At 35.5% G+C, this 11,180-nt stretch overlaps 1 protein-coding gene across 1 annotated transcript; it reads left to right on the forward strand.

The window, feature by feature from the left end:
* Positions 1–65: 65 nt before the first annotated feature.
* LOC127636605 (beta-galactosidase-1-like protein 2) lies at positions 66–8,812 on the forward strand. The gene is made up of 19 exons (XM_052117245.1): positions 66–247; positions 759–944; positions 1,029–1,097; positions 1,647–1,742; positions 1,950–2,058; positions 2,136–2,228; positions 2,492–2,573; positions 2,677–2,741; positions 3,860–3,944; positions 4,117–4,254; positions 4,681–4,761; positions 5,689–5,795; positions 6,741–6,887; positions 6,982–7,053; positions 7,271–7,349; positions 7,542–7,629; positions 7,997–8,108; positions 8,194–8,310; positions 8,583–8,812. Exons 1-19 carry the CDS (start codon positions 156–158, stop codon positions 8,664–8,666), a joined length of 1,902 nt encoding a protein of 633 aa, XP_051973205.1. The 5' UTR covers positions 66–155; the 3' UTR covers positions 8,667–8,812.
* Positions 8,813–11,180: the final 2,368 nt, after the last annotated feature.

Here is an 11,180-nt window from a genome sequence, read left to right on the forward strand (position 1 = left end):
GAACTACACAGCAGATACCCAAGCAACGCTTTCTGTTTGTTTCTAAGAAACTTGCAACACAAATGTCACTCCCCTCTACCGGATCCTCCTGGAGGGCTTTTTATTTTAAATTGTATTTATATTTGTCAATACATTGTGTAGCTTTAAAATAAAATATGGTTGTTTTCAGTGTAAGGAACAATCATAAGAGGCGTTATGCTATTCTGCTGTTGAGTCTCGCGTGTTTTATTATTTACAGACACTTCGGGTAAGACACAGTTTTGTACTATTCTTCAATAACGATACATTCTTAATATTTCTTACATGCATTTGTATGAGAAATTAGGTGCACATTTAATACATTTCATCTCAACATAGAATTTTATTCTCAGACATTCTCATTTGCAAAGAAAGAAATGCAAAAGTGTATTACAACGTAAATAAATGTATTTATTTATTTACTAAAATAAGTAAGAGAAGACTAAAATAAGAATATAAAAATATATTATGTAAATTAAAACAATACAATATCTGTTGTATATTTAATTTATCACTAAAATAACAATATAAAATGTATTATATTAATTATATTATAAAAGTATAATGTGCATCCTATTTATTAATTTGTTTATACAAATAAAAATGGAATATGTACACATTTATTCATTTACTTATCCATTTATTTATTACTAAAATAACAATATAAAAATATGGTATATAATTTAGTTATTTATGTTCTGTTTTCATGCTTTATGGTGTGTACCTTGCTATGCATCCAGAGCTCAGTCGGGGAAGATTAGGATAAATCGGACTGTGGGGCTGCGAGTGAACTCTTCTCAGTTCACCCTGGGAGGTGAGCAGTTTCGCATTCTGGGGGGCTCTCTACACTACTTCCGTGTGCCCAGGGCTTACTGGAAGGATCGGATGGTGAAGATGAAAGCCTGTGGTTTCAACACTCTTACTGTGTAGGTTTGAAATTAGGAATCACAATCAAATAGTATCAGGAAATGGTCATAGTGGGTAATGATCACACTTTGTTTATCTTGCAGGGATGTACCATGGTCTCTTCATCAGCCTGAGAAAGGAGAATTCCGTTTTCAAGGAGACCTTGATGTAGAGTAAGAATTCCTCCCGCTTCATTTTCCTAATTCTCACATGTGAGAACAACACTATGTGATTCACATATTTATTCACATCTGTTTAACCTGTTTCATGCCTTGTTCGATTTTTACTTAGATAGATAAACATCTCAGAGAGCTCCTGTTGCCGGTCCCCTGACAGTACTGCCGGTTTGCGGTTGTCAGGAGGGACTTTGCTCGTTTTTGTTTCATCCTGGTCCTGATCATTATCAGGGCTCGGCACACCACTGGGAATACAACATTAAAGTAGAGAAGCTCTCCATAACAACACAAACCCTACATCCAGCTTAAAAGCTTTAATCCTATGATAAGACAAATATCACTGAAAAAATTATTTCAAACAGTTTGAGGCTTTCTCTAAAAGGCATTTTGTTCTAAACTGATACACATTTTGATACACAAATGATTTGTTATGGCATAATAATGAACTGATAGTGATGTTCTAATTATCTGTTTAACTCCATTACGATAATTTAGATTTTACTGTATTAGAGACATTTCTCATTCTTTTGCCCATTAAATTCACAGAGCTTTCCTTCACTTGGCCGCAGAGGTGGGACTCTGGGTAATTTTACGGCCAGGACCATACATAGGCTCTGATCTTGACCTCGGAGGATTGCCCAGGTGATTTTGTTAAATGTGTTAAATGCTTCATGTATTTGGTCGGTGTTGCCGCTTTATTCATAGCATATGCAAGCATACGGACTGTGCCAATGCCCAGGGGCCATTGACAACCAGGGGAGGTGGCCCTGGGCTGCAAGATCTGGAAAGATTTGGCATGTAAAGCAGACTTCTATTTTAACCAGTCCAAATAAATCACCCTTTCTACAGCTGGCTTTTGCGGGATAGAGAGATGATGTTAAGGACCACTTATCCAGAGTTTATAGCGGCTTTAAACGGCTACTACAACAAGCTCATTCCAAAAGTAGTGCCTTTTCAGGTAAGATTTCTTGAAACATGAAGAGCATTCAGTGTTTTAAAAATGTCTTGAGTAATCTTTGACATATTTGTTTTCAGTTTAAGAAAGGTGGACCTATCATTGCTGTTCAAGTGGAGAACAAATATGGATCACATGCAAGAGATGGCAATTACATGTCATTGCTCAAAGAGGTATGCATTTGGAAACTCCAGTTCGTGTTCAGGCTGTGTCATGTCCCAATCCAATTCCTCCTCTGTCGCTATGCTTTGCTAAGTAGAAAAAAAAGGAAAGCAAAGCAAATACGATTTTTTAAATGTTTTTATTTAATTTCTCTTTTTATATATATATATTTAAAAATTAGATATTTAAAAAATATCTAATTTGCTTTAAAACAGGAAGTTTTATTTATTTAATTAATTACATTGCGTCATTAAGGTCTTGTTGTTCCTGTCAGGCTCTCCAGGAACGGGGCATCAGCGAACTTCTCTTAACATCGGACAACCATGAAGGCCTAAAAGATGGTGGAATCAAAGGAGGTGCAAACATTGTAATGCAACTGTAAATGTCAAACATGACAAGTTATGTCTAATGTTTATAATATGACAATTAAAAAAGTTTGCTGTCTTCTCTCTATCACAGCTTTAAGAGCTCTAAATCTACAGAAAATGAATTATGATGACATAAAATATCTGGAAACAGTGCAGGTAAATATATTGATGTCAGCTGTTTGGAAGAAAGAAAAGTCCTTTTCATGGATTTTTGAAAAGTTTTGAAATTACTTTAACCCTTTAATGCATGCCTCGGGTGTTAAGTGACCCGGGACCTTATTCCACCCCCTGTACATCATCCATTTTTTGGAGTTATGCCCACACTTTAATATTCCTCAACCTTTCTCTTCTGAATAGTGTAACAAAAAAAATGACAAATTGCAAAAATGTGTAACAGCCTACCAAAAGTCTATAGGGTCATTAAAGACCTGAGATATGTAATATTGTTGATTGCTTTTTTTTTTCGCGCTTCCATTAATCATGTTTTTATGATTATTTCATATTTATTTATATTTACTATCACATGGTATATGTTTCATTGTTCATTAAAAGAGAAATTAGAACTATATTCATACAAATAAATACTTTATAACGTTGATGTTATGTGTGACAGTGGTGAATTATCAGTATTCCATATACATGTACATACAGGGGAAAAAATGGTTCAAGGAACAAAAAACTAAAACAAACAAACTTTTTTGCAGAACGTAACCGAAAACGGGACCCGAAATTAAAAACATTTCGTATTTAGTCCCTGAGTACACATACATATTATGCATGCTATTTCTTACTCAAGGCGGCACTGATGTGTCAGTGAGAGACTTGATTTACATTTGACTGCTATTTGATGAAGAAGTAACGTGGAAGTAAGCTATTGCAATTATAACACATGAACAGAATGATTTGGCTTAAAAACAGAAAAGTGCCTAAAAAAACATATATTTGTAGCTTATATGTAGATTATGTGTTATGTGTAGCTCATTATTTGACAGCCAGTTGTGTCTCATGAAATGTCTGTGTGGAAGTAATGAATCTTATTCTATATTGGTTGCATCGTCTCTTTGATATATGAAAAATAAAATGTCAAAATATATCAGGAAAATATTCTATTCTATTATTTTCTAATTGTCTTGAAAATGTTTTGAAAATTTGACACTATCTGGTTATTTTGTAGATCCATTTGTGATAGATACCAGAAACCGCTAAAGACCAGAGTATGTAAAATTGTTTGCTGAAACACCCATGCATTTAAGGGTTAAATGTGTGTTTAAAAGCCCAACAGTCCTGTGCTGGTGATGGAACTCTGGACGGGGCACTGTGATGGCTGGGGTGGTTTACACCATAGTTTCCCTGCTGAGGGTAAGATGCTTATTCAAGATGATCATTTGGCACCTGATTTTAAAATTTAGAGACATAAAGAAGATAACTCATTAACAAAAGGTATTTACTGTAAGTAATCCTTGATGCATTTAATAATCTGAATTGCTCATAGGGCTAAAGCATTGATGTAAATATCTTTCTTTGATGACAGATCTGTTTGCTGTGGTGAGAGAGATACTGAGGCGAGGGATGTCCATTAATCTGTACATGTTCCACGGAGGGACAAACTTTGGCTTCATGAATGGGGCAATGGCCAACCCCTCTTACAAGGCTCTTGTCACAAGCTATGGTTTGAGCTTGATACTCTCATTTCAATCTCAATTTTAGGTCTGTGGTGTTGTACTAGACAATATGGCCACAATGTGACACTAACAAACCTGTAGATGGTTATGGTACAAGCTTGTTAAAGGCTTGTTCACCCAAAAAATTTAAATACTGTTATTTTTTACACAACCACACTCCATGTTGCTCCAAACTCGTATTACCTTCTTTCCTCCATGAAGCATAAAAGAAGGTGCTAGGCAGAATGACAACATCAGTCACCATTCACATTCAGTGTATGGAGATAAAATAGATGAATAGATGAGTCAATAGTGACTGAGGCTAACATATTGAAAAAGCAGCATAACATATTTTTTGTATTTTTCATAATGTATAACCCAAGCCATTTTGTCTTTCTTTCTCTCTGCCTGCATGAAACTCTGCTTTCTCACAGATTATGATGCTCCTCTGTCAGAGGCAGGAGATTACACACCAAAATTCCACCTTCTCAGAGATCTCCTCAGCAGTTTTAACCGTTCGTGACCCCTTTATTAAAATCAATTTAGTTAAAGCACTTCTTACTGTTAATACAATATGAATGCACTTGCAATGCATTTAACGTTCATGATCTTTTAAATATTCAGTAAAACTGAATATTCAGTGCAAATAAATATTTTTTATTCAGCATCAATCAGGGTTTGATTGAATCCTGAGAAGTGTGCTGTTATTAATTGTTAATATTATTTTATCCACATGGCCTTGGTGACATCAGCAGACAAGAAAAGCATTATATTTTGATAAAAGATTATATATATATATATATATATATATATATATATATATATACAGTTCTTTAGAATACTGTTCACTAATGAATTGTGCACATTTGTTAAAGGGACAGTTGATCTAAAAATTTTAATTCTCTCATCATATAATTTCGTTTATGCAATCTCAGATGTGTATTACTTTCTTTCTTCTGCAGAACACAAACAAATGTTTTTAGAAGAATATCTTTCTAGAAGAATTACTTTCAAAAGGTGAAAGAATGTGAAAGTGAAAGTGGAGATTTATAGAAAAAAAGAACTCAAATATCTGTTTCTCACCCACACTCATCACATTGCTTTGAAGATATCGATTTAAATTCTGAAGTCTTATGGATTACTTTTATGTGGCCTTTTTTTGAAGCTTTAAAGGTCTGGTTACCATTCACTTGCATTGTATGGACCAACAGAGCTGAGATATTCTTCTAAAATCTCAGTTTGTGTTCTGCAGAAGAAAAAAGTCCTACCCATCTGGGATGGCATATAGGTGAGGAAATGATGAGAGAATATTAATTTTTTGGTGAACTATCCCTTTAAGAGCGTAGAGTCAATTTTGATTTCATTGTTGTCTTTAAGCTGTCAAAAGTAACACTTTATTGTAAAAATGTATTATGATCAACCGATTTTACGTGTTTTTCCAGGCGAATCACTGCCAGAGATGCCTGGACTACGCTGGAAAGAAGAATATGAGGCGGCCATTATGTTTCAACACCTCTCACTATGGGATGCTCTACCATACACACATGAGGTGAGGCGACAAGCTCATCGCAGTTTAATATGTAGAATACTCAGACAGACTCCTCAGGGAAAATAGTCTGTTATTTGAGGTCATTGTGGTGGATATGTAGTTTTTTGTAACCATGGTACTTTCTAATTTTACATTTACCATGATGCTGAATGATTACCAACTTAAACAAAAGTTAAGCTCAATCGACAGCATTTGTGGCATAATACAGATTTCCACAAAAATATATATCGACCTATTTTACTTCTCTTTGAAAAAGGCAAAAATCTGGATTTCAGTGAAGCAATTGGAAGTGAAAGGGGCCATTCCGTAAATGTTAAAATACTCACTGTTTCCAAAGTTTTGCCACATGACATAAACAATATTTGCGTTGACATGATTTTAGTGTGATAAAATCACTTACTAACCTTTTCTGTGTAAAGTTATATACAATTATACAACTTCGTTGCCATGGCGATGTAATGTCAACAAACCCTAAACAACAATTTAAACAACTTTTCAGCTCAAATAATACACAAGTTTTAAATTAAGATTTAAAGTAAATGCCTTAATAATACTATAAGCTTCACATTTTTGCTTTTAAACTCTCAAAAAACTAGCCCCATTCACTTCCATTGTCAGTGCCTCACTAACCTCTGAGCTAAAATGATTTTTTTGTGGTAATCAACATTATGCAACAAATCCTGTCAATAGAGCTTAACTTATTTAACCCATAATATTCCTTTAATTTGCCATGGTATGTATACAGCAAGGTAATTCAAAGAATACCATGGTATTCCTCAGTACATGTCCTAAAAACATGGTATTACCACAGTATCATGGTAAAATAAAAAAATAAAAAACTGTAATAGCATGGTACATTTCTTTAAGTGAACTGAAAAGTGAGCTTTTTATAGACAAGATTTGTTGGAAAGCTAGCATATCATGATCCAATTCTTTTGTCTCAAGCCTTTCAAATCCCAGATCCCTGTTAATATGGAGAATCTTCCTGTGAATAACGGTAATGGCCAGGCTTATGGATACACCCTCTATGAGACTACCATAACCAGTGGAGGCTCTTTAAAATCAGGACACAACATAAAAGACAGAGCCCTGGTTAGTGCTGATAAACAGTCAGAGCTACTGCGGAGCATGAATATGCAGCTGTTCTAATTTCATTTTAATCACTGAGGATTTTTATTATGCTTAGGTGTTTGTGAACCAAAGTTTCATTGGCATTTTTCACCAAAGGAATTTAGAATTAGCAGCTCCTGATGGAAAGGTATATCATTTTTACATAGGTGTAAATTAGATGCACCTCTAATATCTGCTTTTTAATGATTTATCTTATTATGTTTTGTTGTTTAAGCTACTTATATTAATATTAAATAAGGGAATTATTATATTCAATTATTATATTTCCTTATATATTATCATTTTAAATCATGTGCCTATAATTCATGGTTGCTTCGTGTTCTCATTGTAAATATTTTCTGTAGGGGAAACGATCTTTGAGTCTGTTGGTGGAAAACTGCGGCCGCGTACATTATGGTAAAGACATGGACAACCAGCGCAAAGGTACAATAACATGTCTTCAGGAACAACCCACATAATTAATTTACATCAATGTTAAGTTAATTGTGTGTATGTGTGTGTGTGTGTGTGTGTGCGTGTGTGTGGATCATCAATGCTTTGGGTTTTTAAATGACAAAAAAAGTCATCACCTCTCTCAAACAATTTATCGTCATCACATTTAAAATCTGTTTTCAGGTATTGTTGGGGACATATTGTTGAATAATACACCACTTAGAGACTTCAACATCTATAGCCTGGATATGACTTCAGAGTTTATTGACAGGTTTGTATAACATTTCATAATAATGTGAGGGGGGGGGGGACTTGACAGCAATTATATAAGGATTTACAGAAAATCATATAACGATATTTGACCCCAAAATAAAGGTTGATGTAATTTACTTGCCTTCATGTTGTTCAAACCCCATATGACTTTCTTCTGTGGAACATAAAAGATGATGTTATGCAGAATGTGCCTAAAAAATAAAAGTAAATGGTGACTGAGGCTAACATTCTGCCGAACATCTCCTTCTGAGTTACACGGAAGGAAGTCATATGGGTTTGGAACAACATAAGGGTGTATAAATGATGACAGAATTGTAATTTTCAGTGAACTGTACCTTTAAGAATGACGAATACATTTGTTTCAGCTTGTATAATGCACCTTGGAAGTCGCTCCCTAACAAACCAAGTTTCCCAGGCTTTTTCCAGGGAAGGATATTCGTGAATGGTTATCCTAGTGACACGTACATCAAGCTGCCAGTGAGTTAAATATATCACAGATCAAAAATCACTCCCTTTTTTATGTTGTCAGCAGTCATAATTTACTGATTGTAAATGTGTCCAGGGCTGGAGTAAAGGTGTAGTCTTCATTAATGGACAGAATATTGGACGTTACTGGGACGCTGGACCACAGCAAGCTCTGTTTCTGCCAGGACCCTTCCTCAACAGTGGAATAAACCAAGTTAGATTAGAGAAATGTTTCTCTCTTGATCATTTCTGTGGCATCTGTCTGCCTTAGATCATCTGTTGTGTTTGGCTGTGTTTTTGCAATTTTTAGTACTGAAGTACTGAACCCAGGTTATATTATGTAGAATCTAAATGAATATGAGCTTCATCACCACAGTTGTTTCCTTGGATTGCACATAACAAATAAAAACATAAATTATCAACAAAAATTCAGACAATTTGAAAATCAAGGCAAATTCCGCAAGTTCTGTTCTTTTTATTTTTCAGGTGATTGTGTTTGAAGAAGCAGAAGCGGATTTTAAAATCGAATTTGAAGACTCTCCTGATCTGGGAATGACAGTTGACATTTAACAAGAAAGTTTATGGACAACATGAACAAGAAATTGTATTGTTATATGTCATTGTTGGATTTATAAGCCAGAAATTTGTTTTATTATAGCAATAAATTGTGCATTTTGATTGTTTCATGCTGTTTAGTAGCTGAAATATGATGTATTTGTCCCTTTATGTTCACTTTGTATATGAAAACGTAAATTGTGCTGGCCAATCAGGCAAATGTACAAACAATACACAATTAAGACTGTCATAAATACAACAGAGGAAGTCAAGTTATTTTTTTTTAATGAACTTTATAAACATTTGTTTCACAGTGCATTTACTGTATTCCAGCATTATTTTGCTTTCCCTTTCTTTAAACCCCTAAAATATTATTTAAACCTAACCACCTTAATTAGTGGGGCTTGCAAGCATTAAAGGAATATATAATGCAAGTTAAGGGCCTGTACACACCAAACCTGTTTTTTCAGTTCAAATGTTCATTTCGAGTGAGCTTTTGTACAGTAACAATGGATTCCGATGCAGCTATTCGTACCAACCCCCACTTTGAGCATTTGTGTCATAATGTTGATTACCACAAAAAAATATTTGGTCTTTTTTCTTTAAAAACAGCAAAAATCTGGGTTACAGTGAGGTACTTACAATGGAAGGGGAAGATTTAAGGTAAAATGTGAAGATTATCATTTTATAAAAGCACTTGCATTCATTCTTCTGTGTATTATTTGAGCTGTAAAGTTGTTTAAATTTAAATTTTTACAGTCATTTTAGGGTTTGTTGACATTACATTGTCATGTAAAATTAGTCATAACCCTACACAGTAATGGTTAGTTAGCGATTTTATCAAACTAAAATCATGATAACATGCATAGCATCGTCTTGTGGCCATACTTTTGATACCATTTTTTTTTTAGCCATTTTTCTGCTTTATTAGACAGATTACAGAAAAGAGGTGACAGGGGAGAAGAGAGGGAATGGGATCGGGAAAAGACCTCACAAGCTGGGAATCAAACTATTTTTTTTTTCAAAGAAAATGAGGTACAAGTTAAAATACATTTATATGGTAATCAATGTAATGCCACAAATGCTGTCGATTGAGTTTAACTTGTATTGAACCCGAAATATTCCTTTATTATAACTATGCTAATACTAAAGGTTAGCTGGTTGGGGAAGGTTACTTTTTAAAAGCATTCCACCACAGATTACAGAATACATGCTTTAAAATGTAATTTTTAATGTATTTCGTTATATTACTCAAGGTCAGTAACGTAATCTAAATACTTTGGATTACTGCTTCAGCACAGCTCAGCATATTTTTTCATTTGTTTTGACTATAAACATGTAAATAAATTAAGTAAATACACTTACATAAAAAACATAAACAATGAATGAACATGCGTCTATGGAACGGTCGTTAAGACACTAAAAGTTTACAGATGGTAGACAATTAAGTTCACAGTTATAAAAACTTAGGCACTAAGACACCTAAGAGAGCACTTCAGGGGGGACAGGAAAGACTGCTGATCATTCTCTCAGTGGCAGACCATGTTTATCAACACATGCACAGGATCGGTACATCCAAATATCACACTTGTGGGACAGGTACAGAATGGCAACAATAACTTCCCGAGTTACACCAGGAATGCACAATCCCTCCATCAGTGCTCAGACAGTCTGCAATAGGCTGAGAGAGGCTGGACTGAGGGCTTGTAGGCCTGTTTTAAGGCAGGTCCTTACCAGACATCACTGGCAACAACGTCGCCTATTGGCACAAACCTACCTTCGCTGAACCAGACAGGACTGGCAAAAAGTGCTCTTCACTGACGAGTCACGGTTTTGTCTCACCGGGGTGATGGTCGGACTCACGTTTATCGTCGAAGGAATGAGCGTCACACCGAGGCCTGTACTCTGGAGTGGGATCGATTTGGAGGTTGAGTGTCCGTCATGGTCTGGGGCAGTGTGTAACAGCATCATCAGACTGCGGTTGTTGTCATTGCAGGCAATCTCAACACTGTGAGTTACAGGGAAGACATCCTCCTCCCTCATGTGGTACCCTTCCTGCAGGCTCATCCTGACATGACCCTCCAGCATAACAATGCCATCAGCCATACTGGTCACTCTATGCGTGATTTCCTGCAAGACAGGAATGTCAGTGTTCAGCCATGGCCAGTGAAGAGCCTGGATCTCAATCTCATTGAGCATGTCTGGGACCTGTTGGATCGGAGGGTGAGGGTTAGGGCCATTCCCCCCAGAAATGTTTAAGAACTTGCAAGTGCCTTGGTGGAAGAGTGGGGTAACATCTCACATCAAGAACTGGCGAATCTGGTGCAGTCCATGAGGTGGAGATGCACTGCAGTACTTAATGCAGCTTGTGGCCACACCAGATACTGACTGTTACTTTTGATTTTGACCCCCCCTTTGTTCAGGGACACATTATTCCATTTCTGTTAGTCACATGTCTGTAAAACTTGTTCAGTTTATGTCTTAGTTGTTGAATCTTTTTATGTTCATACAAATATTTACACATGTTAA

Source organism: Xyrauchen texanus, chromosome 44 (genome assembly GCF_025860055.1).
Source record: "Xyrauchen texanus isolate HMW12.3.18 chromosome 44, RBS_HiC_50CHRs, whole genome shotgun sequence".
Classification (NCBI taxonomy): domain Eukaryota; kingdom Metazoa; phylum Chordata; class Actinopteri; order Cypriniformes; family Catostomidae; genus Xyrauchen; species Xyrauchen texanus.

What these genes read in the sequence shown, in the direction of transcription:
- LOC127636605 (XM_052117245.1), top strand. Translation starts at nt 156, where the DNA reads ATGGTTGTTTTCAGTGTAAGGAACAATCATAAGAGGCGTTATGCTATT. An exon ending in CTCTACCATACACACATGAG is followed by an intron (nt 5,796 to 6,740) that starts GTGAGGCGACAA and finishes TTTTGTCTCAAG; the next exon opens with CCTTTCAAATCCCAGATCCC. An exon ending in ACACGTACATCAAGCTGCCA is followed by an intron (nt 8,109 to 8,193) that starts GTGAGTTAAATA and finishes AAATGTGTCCAG; the next exon opens with GGCTGGAGTAAAGGTGTAGT.